The sequence below is a fragment of the Frankliniella occidentalis genome, unplaced genomic scaffold (assembly GCF_000697945.3).
Source record: "Frankliniella occidentalis isolate FOCC.00 unplaced genomic scaffold, Focc_3.1 Scaffold39, whole genome shotgun sequence".
In the NCBI taxonomy this organism is placed as follows: domain Eukaryota; kingdom Metazoa; phylum Arthropoda; class Insecta; order Thysanoptera; family Thripidae; genus Frankliniella; species Frankliniella occidentalis.
Genome location: NW_026267169.1, coordinates 403946 through 422660, shown reverse-complemented (window position 1 = coordinate 422660; position 18715 = coordinate 403946). Strand labels below are relative to the sequence as shown.

General features: G+C 41.8%; 4 protein-coding genes across 7 annotated transcripts; 2 read left to right on the top strand and 2 right to left on the bottom strand.

Annotated features, from left to right (window-relative positions):
• The first annotated feature begins 90 nt into the window (after positions 1 to 90).
• Positions 91 to 4380, top strand: LOC113213035 (zinc carboxypeptidase-like). The gene is made up of 9 exons (XM_052266521.1): positions 91 to 259; positions 1493 to 1708; positions 1911 to 2013; positions 2096 to 2443; positions 2564 to 2828; positions 2910 to 3061; positions 3140 to 3202; positions 3399 to 3480; positions 3569 to 4380. Exons 1-9 carry the CDS (start codon positions 174 to 176, stop codon positions 3751 to 3753), a joined length of 1500 nt encoding a protein of 499 aa, XP_052122481.1. The 5' UTR covers positions 91 to 173; the 3' UTR covers positions 3754 to 4380.
• Positions 4381 to 4596: 216 nt separating this feature from the next.
• LOC113213070 (bifunctional 3'-5' exonuclease/ATP-dependent helicase WRN) lies at positions 4597 to 10132 on the bottom strand. The gene is made up of 19 exons (XM_026432011.2): positions 9883 to 10132; positions 9729 to 9783; positions 9526 to 9623; positions 9304 to 9447; positions 8984 to 9210; positions 8793 to 8900; positions 8507 to 8706; positions 8269 to 8406; positions 8019 to 8154; positions 7767 to 7943; positions 7406 to 7629; positions 7177 to 7294; positions 6892 to 7066; positions 6660 to 6807; positions 6341 to 6563; positions 6100 to 6242; positions 5820 to 5965; positions 5598 to 5717; positions 4597 to 5513 (listed from the first exon to the last, which is right to left on the bottom strand). Exons 1-19 carry the CDS (start codon positions 9961 to 9963, stop codon positions 4965 to 4967), a joined length of 3210 nt encoding a protein of 1069 aa, XP_026287796.2. The 5' UTR covers positions 9964 to 10132; the 3' UTR covers positions 4597 to 4964.
• An 11-nt stretch (positions 10133 to 10143) lies between these two features.
• Positions 10144 to 13356, top strand: LOC113213036 (gastrula zinc finger protein XlCGF52.1-like). Of its 4 annotated transcripts, none has more exons than XR_003303750.2 (5): positions 10144 to 10293; positions 10378 to 10559; positions 10641 to 10775; positions 11698 to 13132; positions 13217 to 13356. XR_003303750.2 is itself a non-coding variant. In XM_026431958.2 (5 exons), the coding sequence occupies exons 2-5, from the start codon at positions 10404 to 10406 to the stop codon at positions 12269 to 12271; spliced, it is 579 nt and encodes a 192-aa protein (XP_026287743.1). In that variant the 5' UTR covers positions 10144 to 10293; positions 10378 to 10403; the 3' UTR covers positions 12272 to 12419. The 4 variants fall into 4 exon arrangements, 3 of the variants coding, with proteins under 3 accessions (XP_026287743.1, XP_026287739.1, XP_026287740.1); XM_026431958.2 differs by lacking the exon at positions 13217 to 13356 and having other exon boundaries at positions 11698 to 11815; positions 12102 to 12419; XM_026431954.2 differs by lacking the exon at positions 13217 to 13356 and having other exon boundaries at positions 11698 to 13201.
• On the bottom strand, positions 13163 to 17444 carry LOC113213027 (polyphosphoinositide phosphatase). Its single transcript, XM_026431937.2, has 15 exons — positions 17218 to 17444; positions 16894 to 17113; positions 16604 to 16811; positions 16424 to 16497; positions 16244 to 16352; positions 15899 to 16139; positions 15604 to 15799; positions 15306 to 15504; positions 14983 to 15226; positions 14671 to 14896; positions 14432 to 14567; positions 14152 to 14352; positions 13920 to 14075; positions 13587 to 13775; positions 13163 to 13502 (listed from the first exon to the last, which is right to left on the bottom strand). Exons 1-15 carry the CDS (start codon positions 17293 to 17295, stop codon positions 13226 to 13228), a joined length of 2754 nt encoding a protein of 917 aa, XP_026287722.1. The 5' UTR covers positions 17296 to 17444; the 3' UTR covers positions 13163 to 13225.
• Between the last annotated feature and the right edge of the window lie 1271 nt (positions 17445 to 18715).

Here is an 18715-nt window from a genome sequence, read left to right as displayed (position 1 = left end):
GTTTGGCCAATTATTGATTAATCTCTATTGCTTGGGTAAGTTCATATCTCACCTCGCACTGGGTTTGGAAACGCCCTTCTGACGGACACTCGACACTGATACCCAGTCCGTACTCGAGATCGCGCTGGACCCTCAGTCGACTGACTACCGCCGTCCGATCGGCTCTGCGCACCATGGTGCAGCTTCGAGGCTCGCTGGCCTCGGCCATTCTGCTAGCCATGGCCATTACCGTAGCGGCCTCGCCGAGGTCTTACCACGGGTAAGTTCTCGCAACACATCATTCCCTAGCCCTCTGTAGGTTGGGGATTAGTTGGTTCCGAGATTTATGTCTGCCCTTGGATGAGCGGCGAGCGCGGGCGAGCGGAAGTGACCTCAGTCTGGTCAAACTTGCCACACCTCACGCCCGCAGCCAGGTCAGGATCTCATTCAAGGCAAAGCTGAATGATGTGGTGCACCCGCTTTCGTAGATTTAGGAAAGAACAGCAGGTCTAGAGTTTTATGATGGGGGCTTATTGCTTCTCCTCTGGCATAGACAAATCGGTGTTCGAGTGTTTGTGATAATCGTCGATTTATTGAATTGATATCCATGCAAAGTATCCCTGCAAGTCACGTGTAATCTGGCTTATCTTGGAATGGGGGCCGCATTCACTCTACGTAATTAGCTGCTATTTGGTACTTCCCCCGAACCGTCTCCCGAGTATGCCAGCAATCTAAGCTCCAGATAAGCTACAGTACACTGTAAATCATGTGTTTTTTCTGTTCGCGCTCGCCACGTAGGAGAACGCCAAATAAGTCGCTTATTGCATCCCAAAATAGAACGCATTTTCCTTGTGTCACTTCCCTTGGGCGGGCACACCTTAGAGCACGCGCCTAGTTGCCCTCTCCAAGAACACATTGAAACCCAGTCATGACTGTCAGTCAGACTTGATGAAGCGGTACTGGGGCAGACCATAGATACTTTTTCAAGATGTTCTAATATAGTACAACTTGCCGTAAGGTGGTTGCCACTTCTAAGGTGTGCTAGCAGACCAACACAACTCTTCTACTGGATGTACCAGGCAGGTGTGTAGCAGCAGCACACTTTTATTAGTTGCTTTGAGGATCATCCAGAAAGTACATCCGTGGATCGCGCAACGAACTTGTCAAGTTTAGCATGTGCAAGCAGTTCGCATAGCGCCTGGTCGGTATGCAGAATCTTGCTTCCAGTGCATGCGTGTACTGCGGGGTAGCCTACCCCGAGCATCGAGGGCGCCGTGCCTTGCGACTCCAGCTTACTTTGCAGAATAAATGCTAATCCAAATGTAATATGACTTGTCTTCAAAAAGCCTTTTAAAGGCTGAAAACTGCCTACTTTCTGGACGAGTAGGCCGGGCCGCACAGTGCTAACTGAAATTGGAGCTAAACTGGCGGTGAAGCGAGAACGAAGGCGTTGAAAAGGCACAGGAAAGGAAAAATTGGGCTGTCCTGTACGAGCGCCGTGATTGACCCGCAGGTATCGCCTGGTGAACGCCGTGCCCAGGAGCGCCGAGGACGCCGCCGAGCTCCGGGCCCTGGCAACATGGACGGGGGTGGACATGTGGAGCCGCAGGGCGGCACCGGGCGCGACGGTGACCTTCATGGTGGCGCCGGGAGCGGCACAGCGCCGCGTGCTGCAGCGCCTGGAGGAGCTGGGCGTGCCTTACAGCCTCGGCGAGCACGACGTGCAGAGGTGCGTGCTGCAGGGGTGGGAGGGGTAGGGAGGGGAGGGGTCCGCATCTCGCGCCAGGAGGCTCTCGCGCCAGCAGGGACCCCTCTCTTCTCTTCCTCCCTCCGTGAGCGTTGACAAGGGGCGGTAGAAGAGAGGGGTCCCTCGCCCTGCCGGAGGGCCGCCCACCGGCGCGTGCTCACGGTGTGTGTGCGTGTGCCCCCAGCCTGGTTGAGCGGGAGGCCCGTGACCAGACCAGGAGCCGCGCGCTGCTGCGGGACGACGCAGGCTCATCCGTCAGATTCGACACGTACATGCGCCATGGGGAGGTAGGACGCCCGAGTGTTGTACGAGTAAGCGTGACCCGACGACCCCTTCTCCTACTTCTGTTGGCACATCTGGCCTGCGCAGATTGAGCAGTACCTGGCGGAGCTGGCGGCCAAGTACCCCAAGCTGGTGACGCTGCACTCGGTCGGCAAGAGCTACGAGGGCCGCAACATGACGGCGATCCGCGTGTCTCTCGACGGCGGCAACGCGCCCAGGGCCATCCTCGTGGACGCCGGCATCCACGCCCGCGAGTGGATCGCGCCCGCCACCGCGCTCTACCTCATCAACCGCCTCGTGGAGCACGCCGACGAGCACCAGGCCCTGCTGCAGGGACTCGACTGGTACATCCTTCCAGTCGTCAACCCAGACGGCTACGAATACACGCATACCAAAGTTCGTACCGACATCACACATCATCATTATCTTGTTCAGGCAAAATGTTAACAATTGAGATACCTTTCAGGACCCACCCAGAGAACCATTTAGTTGATACAACTAAATCAGGGTTGTAAGAACCAAAATTTAGTTCCTAAAACCGACTAAAATTTAGTAACCCTATTTTTAACTAAATATAGTCGCACCAATCAAATTAAGTCATCTAGACCAAATTATTTCATCACCACGAATAAAATTTTAGTCCCAAGAGCTAAAATTTCGTCGGTTTTGAATTTGGTTATATGGACTAAACGGTCTTCTGGGTGCCGTTTCTGGCGCAAAAACCGGGGGGCGAAACGAGAAACTTGGTTGAAATGGCTGTGGGACCTGCTATGCGAGCCCGGCGCGGACCTCAACCGTAACTTCGGCTTCCACTGGATGCGTAAGCGAGGCGGTTAATACCGACAAATTTCCTACAATTCATTGAACCAAACCGAATATAACCCAGCGAAATTTTTATCAGAGAGCGGTGCCAGCTCATACCCATGCGCCGAGACCTTTGCGGGCAAGAAGGCCTTTTCCGAGGTGGAGTCGCAGAACCTGCGAGATTTCGTCCTGAATGCCAACAAGGACAAACGCTTCAAGATGTACCTCACCCTTCACAGCTACGGCCCAGTGCGTTTCGGCCTCAGCTTCGTTGGAGCAGTATGAGCCACGAATCGCGTTGCCAACCTAAAACTTTGTTGTTTTCAGATGATCCTTTACCCGTGGGGCTACGACTACAGGGTTGAGCCCGCACCCGACGCCAAGCAACTGGTAAGTGGAAAAGTGAACCACTGATGGCGCGCGCGCTACACCCGCTACGCCGAGCTCGCGCAGTCGCCGCGCCAGAGCGCCTGCCAGCCGCCGGGTAGGCCCTCCCGCGGTACTCCCGTGCGCGACGGCACGGCCTGCGCCACGGCGCTTCCCGGGGGGAAGACGGGATAAAGACGTTGTTATTAACATCCCCCAGGCTGACATCGGCAACGAGGCCAACGCTGCCATGGTGAAGGCCGGCTCGGAGCCCTTCGAGGTGGAGAACAGCGCCGAGCTATGTGAGTACAAGCGCTAAACGCCTGCTGCAGGCGAGCAGAAGTCCGCTGCGCCTCGCGCTCCGTATCACAATCGCGTTTGCATCCGCAGACCCCGCGGCCGGCGGCAGCGACGACTGGGCGAAGGGCGAGGCCGACATCGCCAAGTCCTACACAATCGAGTTGCACGGCGGAGGCTCCCAGGGCTTCGACCTGCCCGCGAGCAGGATCCTCACCTCCGTCCAGCAGACCTTCGAGGGCCTCAAGGTGTTCGCCAGCCACGCACGCGAGCTGTGAGCCGTGCCCGATGCAGATTCCAAAAGCAAATAAAACGACACGAAACGTGCTTTGTGATCAATACCCGATCTCACACGGGAGTGTTTATTTTCCCCGGCCGACACACAGCAAGACGAGCAGTCACCCCGTTTTCACAGAGTAGCGCCTATCGCTAGTCCTGGTCACTGGGGAGTGGGGTGGTCGTGCGTCAGCAGCCACGCCGCGGCGAGGCACCCGCCTGCAGCTCATTGTGAGTACCGCGCCCCGCCAGGCAAACGCCCGGTACCCGAGGCTGCACCGCCCTGTTCCCGCCTCCGTCTGCATTGTCTGCCGGACTCCGAGCTCGCTAGGCATGAGGCTGTGGCTGGCCGTCGTGCTGGCCGCGCTGGCGATGCCCCACCTGGCCCCGCAGAGCCTCGTCGCGGCCGAGTGCTGCTGGCCAGTCGACCCGGTCAAGGGCCTGTGCGCCGACGGCACCAAGGTCAACATATTCTCCTGCTGCGGAGTGGGGGCCTGCAACGCGGCCTGCTGCAACTGCGAGAAAGGCTGCAGGAGCGGCTCAGGGGCTGAGAAGAAACGTGCCGAGGATAAATAAATTGTACAGAATAGACAAAAAACGGGGGAAATAAAACCCGCCGAGTTCACCCACTCGCGCTAACAGTTGTTTTACCTCGATAAAAAAAATTTATGTGTGGGTGAGTTAACACGCTGAGTCGGGGGGGGGGGATAATCACAGCTTATTGTGGTTGTTTGTGTGGTCACGTGGAACTCAACGTGTTTACCCTTCTCCATCCCTGCCTGGACAATATTCATAGTTCAAAATGGAACTTTGATTGAGAAAGAAAACAAAGAAATGACATTAAATTACATTGTGAGCAATTGTATATTTTTCTACCATGCAGCTATTTCAAAACCCAGTTTGATTTTAAAGCAAACAAATCAAAATTGTCTGAAACTTGAAGAAACTTCTCAAAACAAGCAAAAATTTTCAAAAATAATTAACATAATCTCGTAGATGGGGATAAAAAATGAAACATATACTCATGACTAAAAAACATACTTCTCTCTTTGCACTGCTCTTCAAGTAAAACCAGTGCAACTTTTCTTTGTTCATTAGAAAAGTTCTAAGAAAGAGTAGGCTTTAGACTTACACAGCTAGGAACAAAAATGAACACAGATGAAGATCTTTTTCATCATTAATTGATACCTAAATCATAGTGAGAAATCACAGTTTAAAGTTTAAACAGGGAGTTATTTTTCATTTTTTTGCGAATTTCAGCTTGAGCTGTAGGTTTAGTTAGCCACTGAGGCATTTTTCGTTTTGGAGGAGTGTCACTACTACAACCAGGAATATCTGCAGACAAACTTCTCTTTAAAATTGTTTCGTCATCCTTCACTGAAACACTTTGAGAGGAGGTTTCCAAGACTGAAGCACTTCTCTTAATATCTTGAGTGCATTGATTTATGCTATTTGCAGGCTGCACATTGGATGATAAAGTATTTGGTTGTGATTCAGTTTCTTCAAAAAAATCCTCATCCCAATCAACGAGCGATGCTCCATGAGCTTCATTTAAAACATCTAATGAGCTTGATTGTTCTTCAGAATTTTTTGAAAAAGTGGGTCTGCATTCCTCTCTGGTTGCGGTACCAGGCACCTTGGCTTGATAACTGTTACTAGTATCATTTGCATTTTTTTCATTAGAATCTTCAGCTGAAAATTGACCATTCCAAAAGGCATCACTAGAGGACTTTGTTTTGGAATCGGTGGCACCATGTGATCCCTGTATCAAAATATAGAACTAGGTTAATATTTTGGCAAAACTTCCACAAATCCAACATGAACATGAATGAAGACATTGACTTACGGATGCCCACATAGCTGGTACAGTTTTCTGACAAGCTAATTCTTTGGAAGATGAGGTAAATCCTCTAAGCTGACCAGAAGTAGTTGAGGCTGCTGAAGATGATTGTATGGAGGTTGGGTCCTGAAATTTTTACGTAAATCAACCTCAAGCTCCTCTCATCTAAAGAATATTATGCATTATCATCAAAATTGCATTTGTTGCACTAATACTTCTAAAACTTACCCTGGAAGTGGAGGTATCAGCACTTCTCATATCTGAATTTTCTTTTGGGGGACAGCGTCCTGTAAGATATGCTACTACAATGTGAAGCTGATCATATGTTACAAAATCAGGACACTGTTCCTTTATTGGCTTTAGTTTTCCTACATCTGCAAGAAAATAATAGGTGAACAGAAATTATCACACAATGTCATTGTGCATTTAGTCTGACCTCAGTGCTGTGTTTCATAGAGCTTAAAAAAAATCAGTGCTTCTATTATAAAATTGTATCAGTGTAACATACTTGAGTTGATTGGTGGAGATGAGATAACCTTAGTTATTAACTGTAAAATATCATCTGCGACTCCAGCTCTAGCAAGATCGAAAGGCAGACCTAATTTTAAGGCTTGACTAAGGTGCCCTATGAGAGTGCTTCTTGCAATATTTCTAGATTAAATAAGAAACAAAAGCGATGTTAATCAGGTACTTTTTTCCTCCCTTTCAAAAATATTGGGAAAGAAATAAAATTCAAGTTTAACACTAACTTTTCAGCCATCACTGCCTCCAGGGTCATTTTCTGCTTCTGAAATTTGATATATGATGTTTGGACATTCAATGATAATGTGTCGAGAGGGCTATCATCAGAACTACTATCCTTAAGAGACTGATGGACATCTACTTTAAGACCATTCTCTTTGCAGAAGCCAACAATGTGATCAACCCAAAATTTTCCATCTCTCTGGATTTTGAGATCCGTAAAGCCATCAACTACAAAAGGTTATAAAAAAAAAAAATCAAGGGGGAAGACATTAAACATGTTAAAAGATAAGTAATCCAAATTATGAATGATGGGGCATTACTTACAATTTCCACTTTTAAGGGATATGATAGAGGAGGGTCTAGATAAAGATAAATCTATCAGAGCTTGATTGCTTGCCAGATGGAAAGGGGCACATTCTAATTCAATTGCTCTGTCTTTCCTTACTCTCAACAGATAATGATATAATGAATTCTATAAAGTAAAAGAAAGAAAAAAGTCCATAAAAATTCTTTCAAACAACAATTAAGAAATAATATAGACCTGGAAATCAATTACCTGGCTGTTTCTTTCATCAGAGCTAGAGGGAATAGAAAGAATTATATCGCCACTTGACTCAGATTCAACACTTTGTTGAGCAGAGCTTTTAGAACGTTTTATGCCCGCAATCAATTTAATCATTTCATGCCCAGGAGCAAGCATTACGGTAGTGTCTGCTCTCTTAGTCTGCAAACTTAACAAGATACATGACTTGTTAATGCAAAACTCAGGACAGAAACATGAAAAAAATAAAACAAAATCTCATTGTTATTATATATAAATATATATTTATAGACAGCTTACTTCGACAGTAAATGTTGACCACTTTTAGATAGGCATACTACTGGTAAAGGAAAACCTTTGCCAAACTCAAATTGCTTGTATGTCTGTTCAATGTGTTTCTCGCGAATGAGCAACCGACCTGTGAGACAGTTTTATTATAATTTGTGGAAACAGAGAAGATAAAGAGAGATTCACTTTTAGATCCTCTTTACTTTCAATAAAACTGTAAAAAAAAATCACTGATACTAACCGAGTCCCTTCCACCAGTCCTCAGACTTGTGTTTTCCTTTTCCAAATATCAGAGCATATTTCTGACTCTCTGTGAAGGATTTTAAGCCTCGCAGACAGGCAACAATTTTACCAAGACCTCTACCACTGAGAGATTGAACACATGATAAAAGAAGTTCAGAGTCTTCTGTAAAGTCATATAGGTTGTGAGCACTAGCTTCTCCTGTTGAAACAGTTTTTTTTTTCCTGAAAAATATAAATAAACAAAGCATTAAAATGACCGAACAACTACAGCAGCATACTTCTAAAGCAATAATTGAGAGCTTGACCAATTTTAATGGTCAAGAAGTAAGGGAAATGAGTTTGAAGAACATCAAACATACGCAGTTGTGCAATTGTCACAGCAATTTTCCTTTGAATCTAAAACTTGATTTTTGCCTTCAAAGTGAGTTAAAATACTTTGACGTCTGCAGGCAGTAGAGTCTAGATACCGCTCCATAAGTCTCCCCATTTCTTTTCGATGAGCATCAAGTTTCACATCTTTAGAGCCACGCAAATATCTAAGGGAAGAATAAATGGATAAGAATACACAATTCTAATACAGATCTGAGTCTTTGAGCGAGTGTGCTACTTACTCACTGACAGCAAAGTCCTTTCTGCAATAAAACACATGACACTTTGCTGGTAGACCATCACGACCAGCCCGACCAATTTCTTGGTAATATGACTCTATATCTTTAGGTACTCCAAAGTGAATGACATTTCGCACATCTAAAAAATAAAGATTAGGCAATACATGCTGTAGAAGGCACAGTAGGGCACAATCTCGCACAAAACTGAGTTAAAAATAGAAAGATTGTTGGCAAATTAATTGCATTTTCTTACCAGGTTTGTCAATGCCCATTCCAAAAGCAACAGTGGCAACAATCACATTTAACTCATCCCTTAAAAATTTCTCATGAACTTCATTTCTGTCTTCTTGCCTTCTTTTGCCATGATAATAGTCACCAACAATGTGGTGATCTGAAATGAAAGAAATAGGGCTGTCAGCTGAGACTGATTCACAAGTATTAGAAGTGTAGAAACAATGGAAACAAAAGAGCAAGAAAATTCCAAACCCTACCTTTCAGGACCGAATACAATTCTTCAGTTAATTTTATGGTTGAGCAATAAATTATTGTGGGACCATCAAATTTATAATGTCTGTTGTCAGATGATTTCACCATAAATTTTTTAAGATCTAAAAAAGGATTACCACTCTTCAGGGATACTGAGAGATAAAGATTTGGACGATCAAAACTGGAACAGGTGACTTTAGGATTCCTACAATAAAGAGGAGGTTTAGATAGAAACAATTCAATTTTCATGGATATGAAGCATATAAGAGTACACATAATTTTGATTCTTACTTGAGGGACAGGGAGTTACAAATGTCTCTCCGAACAACAGGAGTAGCAGTGGCAGTTACTGCAAGGAATGGTATATTTGGCAAGGCCGCCCGAACTTTGCCTAGTTTTCTATAGCAACATTATCAAAATTAAGATAAAATGAGAAGTGATAATTAGTAAAAACAAGAAGACTGTAACAAACTGTATTTAACCTGTAATCATTTCTGAAATCATGACCCCATTGACTAACACAATGAGCTTCATCAACAGCTACCAGAATTATGTTAAGTTTTTGTGATAAATCCTCTAAAATGCTCGAACCAACACAATACTCTGGTGTTAGATACAAAACACGAAGTTTGTTTTCGAAAAGATCTCTTTTGACCTGAGCTGATTCTTTCTGAGCGGAGCCCAAAAACGCAGCAGGAATATTAGCCATCTGTAATCATTATATTAAATGGGAATCATTTCTCAACATGGACTTTAAACATTACAAGAGGTTTGATGAAATATTAATAGGAATGAGAAGAACCTTTAGTGACAAAACTTGATCTTGCATTAAAGATATGAGAGGTGATATAACTACAGAGAGTCCTCCTGTATAAACAGCAGGGTATTGGTATAGCAAACTTTTGCCGTAGCCTGTGGCAACTACCACACAATTATCGTTACGATCCTGAAATTAAATAAAAAAAGTTGTTTGCAGAAAAATTACATGACTTGAAATCGTAATAAAACTGTTAAAGTGTCTTACTTCAATTACAGATCTGATGACTTCCCATTGGATGGGCCGGAAACTGGAGTGTCCAAAACATCTTTGAAGAACATCTATGTACTTGGCCGAAGGTAGTTCTAGAAACGAAACAAAATGATGTAAGAATGAGCAATAAGAGTGGGAAAACAGAATCATTTGTGGAAATTATTTGGAGTGTTTACTCGTAAAGTTGCAGAACTTACTCGACTTACTGTTGTCCACTGATGGACAGATCTTTGGATTCGATTTCCTTGATTGCTAGATATCAAACGGATGAAGAAATATAATTAGCAATGAGAACACGACAGTATACCATAGAGAACACCGAACATGAGCATGTGTGTTATTGTAGCTAACCTCTTCCTGCTTTTCTTTCTGCAGAATTTCTTCCCAGACATCACCCCATTCCTCCCACTGCATTTCTTCTTCAGCAGTCATTATTCAGTATTAAACTCTTTTGATTTGGAATCCAATTATTACTTCGGGAGCGAATAAACTTAAACGGGGATTGACACAAAAGACTCTGACAAGCATTTGCCAATTGTCAACTCAAACCACAAGGTAAAGTGGCGCCACAACAACAAAGGTTCGGCTACGGTTCGGCTACGGTTCGGCTTTCGGCTTCGGCTTCGGCTTTCGTTCGAGTTTGCCGGTGGCCTAACCTAATTTCACTTGGCCATATTTGGCAAATAACTGCTAGTAACTAGTAATAACTGCAAGTAACAAGTCACTTTAGTTGATTATCAAAGCGTTTAACTTTATTAATCGGTCTGGCAGTGTGTTCGTTTATTTGTTTTGAGTAAAAGATACATAATAGAAGACACTAACAAGCAAATGCCTTGTTTTTTGCAGGTTAATAAAAATTAATCCCAATTATCATGGAAATGATATATGAAATTGACTCCAATGACATCCTGGATAAATGCCGCTTATGTCTTACTGACAGCAGCTCAATGCAAGACTTATTGGTTCCAAACAGCTCCCACGTTAATGAAGTACTTCTTGACAAAATATCTGACAGCTTATCAATTATAGTAATACAAGCAACAAAATCTCTTCTTAATTACTGATTTGCGTATGTTTGAACACTTTTTAATATTTTAAATATTTAACAGATTTCAGATTTTGAGAATTTACCATCAAAGGTGTGTAACGGCTGTTGTGAACAAGTTGAAAGGGCTTACGACTTCAAGAAAAAATGTCTTGCTGTCGACTCTTTGTTGCGAAACCATGGAAAGCTGAAGCAAAAGGTGTGTAGTGAACTTATTATCATTATTTTCCTTACAGCTCTTCCAGAAGCTACAAGTAAAGTTTTGGTTACCGTAAACAAGCAGACAATTTTTCATTTTTGTAACATTTTCAATTTATTGAAATTCATTTACTTCAAATCTGCTTTTTTTTTCATTGTAATTCTACTTCTGAGCTGCTTTTTTCAGTTCTTTAATTATACTTTCTTATTGTTGAGTCTGTCCTTCCACTTAATAGTAAAAATATCAATAATCAACTTCACCGATTCCTGACACAAAATAACTTTTTTAAAGAATATTTGTTACATTTCTTCTGCATCGCACTTGAAGACTTCTCATCAGAAACAAGAAGAGAGGACCATTAAATCAACATCTTTCAACCTTTAATCATTCAAATGAATTAAAATTTACCTTCTGTAAACTCAGAATATTTTTTAAAAAGTTGTTTCTCTTCTAAACTAACTTGAAACCATAGCATTTAAAACTTTGCTGCTGTAATTTACAATACGATAATTTCATGACTCTTCATTACAGAATAATTCTTTCTTACGTTGACAACAAAATGCATTTTAATTCATGCTCTACCTCAAGATTCATCTTCTGGATTCACGGATTCATCGCACTCTACATGATTTGGCCAGCAGGATGGAATGATTCTTTTAACTGAAAGGATTGTTTTAGAGTAAGGTTTGGTATATGTACACCTCAGATTTTCATCTTAATTTACCATCAGAATTAATTATTAGATTTCATATTTGATAATTTGGCTAGATTTCTCCTGAATTCGGGCACAACTGATCTGTTTATCTTGTTTGTATATCACCGAAAAGTTGATGTGGTGTGGTGTGATTCAAATATTATATTGAAACCATTAATAATATTAGAAGGGCTAAAATTTATGGATTTCTCTTTGTTCTACCAACAGGAGAGGAGACAAGCATTGACGCTTCCGCATAATGTCGCACCTGCATCAGATATTTTTTCCAACACAGAAAGTTTTGGAGTTTCAACAGAATGTGCTTCTATTCCCAGTACGTCTACAGGTAAGATGAACTATGACCCTGAATTACTGAAGGTAGAGATCAAGGAAGAAGATGTTGATGAAACTCTTATTGGGAGTATTTCTAGTGAAAGTGATTTTGAGGATATCCCTTCAACTTCTTCTAAAAATAACCCAAAACTTAAACATACAATCTCTTCTAAACGAAAAGTACAAACCCTTCTTGAAAGTGCTAAATTTAGATGTACTTCCTGTGGAAAAAGCTTCTGTAATAAATATAGCTTAAGCCGCCATAAACAGTCTCACTCTAAGAAAACCTTTACTTGTAGTTTCTGTGATAAAATATTTACAAATCAAGAAAGTTGGCTTCGCCATGAAAGAATGCATCAGATTGGAAATCGATATAAATGTCAAATGTGTGAAAAGTCCTATGTCTCAAGCACTTCTTATGCTGCCCATCTCCGAAAGCACACAGGTGAACGACCCTATAAGTGTGTAATACAAGATTGTGAGGAAACGTTTTACTTATTATCATCCTTTGAGCGCCACATTGCAAAGCATAAAGGCATGAAAGAGTTCAAATGTGAAATATGCAGTTCCGCTTTCTGGGTACCTGATGATTTAAGAGCTCATGTGAACAGGATGCATTGATCTGCTATACTTAAATTCATCTACCTTAAGTGGTCTGAGTGCTGTGTACCTCCTAGAAGAATTCTTTTTGTGCAAGAAATATGGAGCTTCGAGCTGCTCCAACCATAGTATAAAATAATATTACTTGTTTCTCTTTGAGCAAACTTAAACCAAATTAATGAAGACAAAATATACTATGTGTTAAAAATTATCTATGGAAGTAGCAACATTGTGTACAGCTATTAGGTGTCATTCAGCTGGATGTCTAAACACAGCTGCTGTCTGAATTTCGTTTCTTAGTTCTTACATTCCTTGGAAAATCTTCATGTGTAGCTGTATTTTAATTTTATTTATTCCTCCTCGTCTTTTAATTGTCTTGTCTGAATGTGCTCAATATTTGTTTTTATAGGGCCTCTATCTATTGTTCTATGCTCCTAATTCTTTTCTTTTAAAATGTTGACTATGTCTAGTTTTTGGTTTTGGTCCTAGGTAGCTAGCTGTCTGTTTGCCAAACATTCTGGAACTTAAATCCTGGCATTGTGATTTTGTATAGGACAGACACAGTAATGTTAAATTTTATACTGTTCCCTCTCAGCCTATGATCTTTGTATGTAATTTGTATGTAGATATGAACTCCAATTTTAGTATGTCCAAAAAGAAGCCTATACTTTGTTTATAGGATTGCTTCTATTTTTGACTTAGACATAAAACCAGAAAAAAAATTATGGAGGTAGGTACAATTCTGCATCATCAGACTGTATTCAGTAACAAAATATATATTTTTATTTGAGTACCAGCATTATTTTAATTACAGTTCAGAAAATTATTCACATGACCCAAACCGGAGGATACGGATGTCACGCACTTCTAAGGTTCTATCTGTGACATACTGAGTGTACTTGTTGTGATCAGCTGCTCTTAAATTAGTAGATGCCTCAAGACCTCTCTTAACAAATTTTTCATAAACATTTTTAGCATCTGCCCCAACTGCTACAGGCTTTATTCCTATTTGCTTCTTAAATAGGACTCTAGTTGTTGAATGCCGATTTAATATCTCAGTCGAAGATGGTTGAGTAGCATTTCGTCCAATTAAGACAAACCTTAGATTGAAAATGAAAGAATTTCAGTATTATGAAACATGTGGTCTGTTTGAGGCAACCTACAATTTTATGCCAGATTCTTACCTTCTGAGCATTCGTAAGTCTCCAGGATTGGGTGCTTCTGGTTGAATGCCATATACCTGGTGCATACTGGGAAACATGGCTTCAAATGTTGTTGTTTTGACACTATCCTTGGAGGAAGGAGTGCTGTGAGTGTCAGATGGAGCACCAAGGTCTTCCTCAGCATCAGTTTCTTCTGAATCAGCTCCTGAGCTAGTTTATTTAGTGATGAAGGAAACATTTTAAAATGTGAACAAAAACATGTATCTGTGTTATGTGTTATGCTTGAGTTTTGATTGTAGCTTAAATAATTATGATATTCACTGATAAAGCATTTTAGTAGGAAATGAAGTTCACCTAGCACTGGATGTTGTGGAACTGGTAGAACTTTGACCTGTAAGTGAAGGATTTTTCATAATACTACCCCGTGAGGTAGATTCTTCACTTCGGCGACCAGGTCTTGCTCGGACTATAAATGGACTATAGTCTGTTGTGCAATTAGGCATAAAATCCCTTAATCAGAAAACATGGAGTTAGCACTGTCTAAGACACACAAACTATAAACAACAAGCAAAACATTAAAAATTACCAGACTGCATTACGGATCTTGTATGGGAAAAGGTCTTCAAGAACACTAAATCTCAGTGGCTGGTAATAGTCTTGATATGCATCAACAATCTGATCTCTAGGTTGAACCAGCAGAACTTGCATGTATGTGCGTTTCAGTTCATTTTGAGCTCTGGGAAGAACTTCTAATACTTCTTTGTCCCACCACATTGTCAGTGGCTTTCTAAAAATATTAATTTTTTATTAAAGAAAAAGAAAGAAATGGCAATGACACACATTTCAGTTCATAAACTTTAGCTGACCTTGGTTGGATGTTTTTTCTTGGTGTTACTATGTGGTGTAAGTAATAATCTGTTGGGAGTTCCCATATAGGTGCCTTATTCTCCTCCGGAACAAACAATCCCAAAAACACATTGATAGTGTGCTGCTTTTCAGCATCTATCAAAAATAACCAAGGAAATAAAAAATAAACAACAAGTAATTCTACTGATAGTATCCTAGTTACAAACTGAAGAAAGAATAATTATTGTTTCTACTTTACCAGAAAAAGTATTTCTATAGTAACGGCTTAATGTTTGCATGATGTCATTGCCCTGGGATGTCCATGGAGCTGTTTTCCTGTACGTTTTGATTCTATGGACAAGTTGAGATCCTCCGTATTGAAGAGCTAATGTGTCCCCATGGTCTTCATACAAATTTTCTAGCATCCGGACACAATCTGAATCAAATTCAAGTTTTGGCTCTTGTATGAAACCTAAAGCATATAACTAAAAAAATTGCATTTAAAAGTAATGTCTTTCATTATTTCTACACATTATAAAGGAAGACTCATCACCTCTCTCCAATCTCATACCTGAAATCCAAGAGCACATTTGCCAAGAGCAAACTGGGCTGTATTTGTCCGGTCAAGACAATCAACACAGTTCACTCTAATAATGCCTGTTTGAAGATGGCCATGACCATCAATGGTGTTTGGCTTTCCCAGAATAAATTCATTTTTGTGTTGGAAGTATGGATCAAAATTTTGAAAAATCCCAGTCCGTAAAATAGCATCATGAGCAATTTTAGCCAATTTTTTCATCACATTCACATCCTTTCTATAGAGAAAGTAATCATGGTAGGCTAAATAGGAGAGCAAAAAAGGATGGCACATTTTATAAAAATTTCACCACTTACTGGTTGTTTTTCCGAGCCATATCAAAGCTGACGTATTCAATGTGGTGCTTTGGCGGCAAAAATTGGTTGAGATATCTTATAGCATTGCAGAGCTCAATACTCAACTGGCTTTCATGAATTTTTTTCTCTCTCTTCTTCACCAAGTTTAGAAATATAATTGGAGCACCATAGCGGGCAAATAGTTTATTAATGTGTTTGCCTCAAAACAGAGAATAATTTTAATTAACACATAAAACAAAAAAAATGCAATTAAGTTTTACTGCAATACCTGGAAATAAAAGCAATTTTGTAGCCCTACCTGCAGTCTCCGCAAATGGATCACTCAAATCAAACCCTATAGGTGGTTTAGGGACCATTTTGCTGATATCTTGACTCCAGTGGGCCGGAATCGAGCCTCTCATTTGCACAAAAGAACTGAATCTACCTTGTTGCAGTGAAGAAACTCCTGAGTCATGGACAATTTGCTCCGTTTCCACCTCATTTGCCACATCTCCCTAAAAGAGTAATTTAGAATGATCTCCGACAGTAATCAGACTACATCATTAGTTTCTTATCGAGCATAAACAGCTAATGCTTTCAGATGATGTTCTTACCTCAAAATTGGATCCTCTTTTAAGAAAACGTGTTCCAGCATATTTATTTGAACGTCTTGCAATAAGTGTGATATAGGCAGAACAACCAAATATACTAACATTGGACTGGCTAACAAATCCATGTGTGATGTGTAAGATCCAATCTGGACAAAGAATAGATTCTACTTGTTTCAGAAGATATGAATTCCAGACAAATCTTTGGTTTGGACTGCTTCGCACACCTAAGTATTTCTTAGGTGACCTGTAAAAATTAATTATATCTACCAAATTCTAAACTTATCCATAGTTGATTTTTTATCTCCACAAAGAATATAATGTCTTTCAGAAACAAACTACAGAACCAACTTTCTAAACTTGAGGCTGTTTTCTGAATTTTCTAACGTAACATTGCTGCTGCTGGCAGAAAACAAATCATCTGCACTCTCTACTTCATTCACAAGGAAAGGCCTCAAGTCTGAAAAGCAAGATTAATTTTATAAGCCAGTTTTATTTCCCATGGCAATATTGAAGTAGAGGTATACAGACCAGGTGGAATGGGAATGCCTCCTGCAGGTGATGTCAGATTCCTTTGCAATGTGTGTGTTACATCATAACTGTAACTGAAATTTGAGGGGGGAAAAAAACAAAAAAACTGAAGGTTTAATGTCTTGCCTAATATTTTAGATGTGTATGTAACCACTTCTTTCTTTCATCATGTGACCTTACCTGAAGTAAAAATTACTTGATAAATCAATGCTTTGAAACATTTTAAAATAATGAGCTTCATCAGGGTGAGCCCGCCTCACCCCATCATTTGGTATGTATATAAGGGCTGTGTCCTCAATTTTATAAATACTATGATGCCCTATCATAGCAGCGTGTCGCCTTTTAGTGACTAAAATAATGTAATAGCCCTCCAAAAACCGCACAAATCCTATAATAGAACATTTTTTTAAAGGACTTGTGAATGTGAATGCTTCAGCAAACTATGATGTAGGCTTTGTTCTCGCACTCACCGACAATCCCAAAAGCAGATGCCACAGGTATGAATGGTGAGCCTGAACCCCCTTGCCTGTTGCGGTTACCAACATCAATCATGCTGAGGAGGTTTTGGATTTCTTCCCTAGAGTACACTTGCTGGTCATCTACCACATTCAATTCCCTAGGCTCCATACGATCAATCTTTAATACTCGAAACTTTGTTTGGCTGTTGTTTGAACCAACCAAAAAATACCTCTATAATGTAGTAAAATTGTAAATATTACTATAGTGTTCCATTAGTCTATATGCATAATAGTTCATCGTTCAACAATTTGTGGTGACAAGAAATATATACTTACTGCCTTTGTTTCATACAGAGCTATTCTTTGTATGTTGTTGATTATATGATGAAATTCAAATTTTGTGTTTGAGTCCATTTTGGTGATTACAAAATCAATCTGTTACTTCAAGAAGTGTAAGAAAATGTCGATTCCGACTGTTCCAGCATTTCAAATGACAATCAATCTAGAACCTTGACATGACAGCTAAAGCAGAACGTAAACATTGCAGCTCGATGCCTTGCCTCTAGGGAGGGCTGTAAGAGGCTAGCACCCCGGTATGAAAAATTGTCCAGCAAAATGCGTCTGTATCAATATCCCCCCCCCCCCTTTCGTTACCGTTTCGTTTGTCGATTGCGGATTGCCTCTAAGTATGTTCATAATTGCCGTTCCGGTTGGTGTGAGAGGTTCCGAGAAGTCCCGAGGGATATTAATCGTGCTCGTGCTTTCGTGACTGCGCGGCGGCGGGCGAGGACAGACGGCTCCGAAATTGGGAATTCCCTCGCGCCAGTTCTTTTGGGTTTGGCTATGCGAGACCTATACGGGCAGCGGGCACGCACGTAAGCCTCTCCTTCGCATGCGCGGCCGAACTGCACGGTCCCCAATAAATCCCTACACGCAAATTATTGCACCCCTGCCCCTACCGCCCGCTTGTTGGCAGTGGCTGTCCCTCCCGGACAAAAGACCATACGCTCGTGCCTCGCTGCTCACGACCTAAACAATAAACGCGTTTCGAGACGGGCAGTCACGAAAGAAAGTCGATACACGCGTATTGCCCTAAAAGGCGCTAAGGACGTGGGGGGGGGGGGGGGGGGGGGGGGGGGGCTGCGTTCCACAATAAGAGCGCGTCGACCACAGGGAAGTGCCTCAATTTTTTTGCGAGCCGTTGTTGTACTTCAGTAATAAGCCCGGCTATAATTCGCACATCCCGGTGCGTTCGCCGCGGCCGACACCGTTGCAAACACCGTTGGGCTACCGCTCTTGTCGCGGTCATCGGTCCTGCCGATGCCAAGTGCGGTGGCGTTATACCCCCCCCCCCCTCCCCGGCCCACCGTCTCCGTACACGTGCCGTACAGTAGGTGTGGGGCCCGGCGGTTCCATGTTCTTAATTGTTCGCGAATCCTACTCCCCCCCCCCCTCCTTTTACATACTCCTCCTCCTCCTCCGCCTCGCCATCTCATCACACGCGGGGCGGGGGAAATAATGGAAATTACAGTATTCAGAACCTGTTTTGACAATTCCGTCGTTTTTGTTTTATGTTTTTGTTTGCTTGTTTTCATCACCGTATACGACTGCTGTCTTTAATTTTTTGCTCGAAGCATTTTTGTCTCTGAGCTCTCTTCGAGTTTCGGCGCAACAACGGAAACAAAAAAATAATCTTGCTCTGAGTTCATGGTACAATTATAATGCGCGTGTAAACTGAAGACGATCGAGGAGGACCTTGGTGCGAAGATTTTATTTCTTTTTCTTCCTGCTTTATCAAGCAGTGCTAAAACTCTGCACTTCAAAAAGGTTCCGA

Excerpts from the sequence above, each read along its gene's own strand:
- LOC113213036 (XM_026431954.2), top strand. The coding sequence starts at position 10,404 with ATGGAAATGATATATGAAATTGACTCCAATGACATCCTGGATAAATGC. Across the intron at positions 10,560-10,640 it reads CTGACAGCTTATCAATTATA|ATTTCAGATTTTGAGAATTT; the intron begins GTAATACAAGCA and ends AATATTTAACAG. Across the intron at positions 10,776-11,697 it reads ATGGAAAGCTGAAGCAAAAG|GAGAGGAGACAAGCATTGAC; the intron begins GTGTGTAGTGAA and ends TTCTACCAACAG.
- LOC113213035 (XM_052266521.1), top strand. The coding sequence starts at position 174 with ATGGTGCAGCTTCGAGGCTCGCTGGCCTCGGCCATTCTGCTAGCCATG. Across the intron at positions 1,709-1,910 it reads GGCGAGCACGACGTGCAGAG|CCTGGTTGAGCGGGAGGCCC; the intron begins GTGCGTGCTGCA and ends GTGTGCCCCCAG. Across the intron at positions 2,014-2,095 it reads CGTACATGCGCCATGGGGAG|ATTGAGCAGTACCTGGCGGA; the intron begins GTAGGACGCCCG and ends TGGCCTGCGCAG.
- LOC113213027 (XM_026431937.2), bottom strand. The coding sequence starts at position 17,295 with ATGGACTCAAACACAAAATTTGAATTTCATCATATAATCAACAACATA. Across the intron at positions 16,812-16,893 it reads ATCTGCTTTTGGGATTGTCG|GATTTGTGCGGTTTTTGGAG; the intron begins GTGAGTGCGAGA and ends GTTCTATTATAG. Across the intron at positions 14,353-14,431 it reads AGAAAAAACATCCAACCAAG|AAAGCCACTGACAATGTGGT; the intron begins GTCAGCTAAAGT and ends TAATATTTTTAG.
- LOC113213070 (XM_026432011.2), bottom strand. The coding sequence starts at position 9,963 with ATGACTGCTGAAGAAGAAATGCAGTGGGAGGAATGGGGTGATGTCTGG. Across the intron at positions 9,211-9,303 it reads ATCAAGTTTTGTCACTAAAG|ATGGCTAATATTCCTGCTGC; the intron begins GTTCTTCTCATT and ends TAATGATTACAG. Across the intron at positions 6,243-6,340 it reads GAGGCAGTGATGGCTGAAAA|AAATATTGCAAGAAGCACTC; the intron begins GTTAGTGTTAAA and ends TATTTAATCTAG.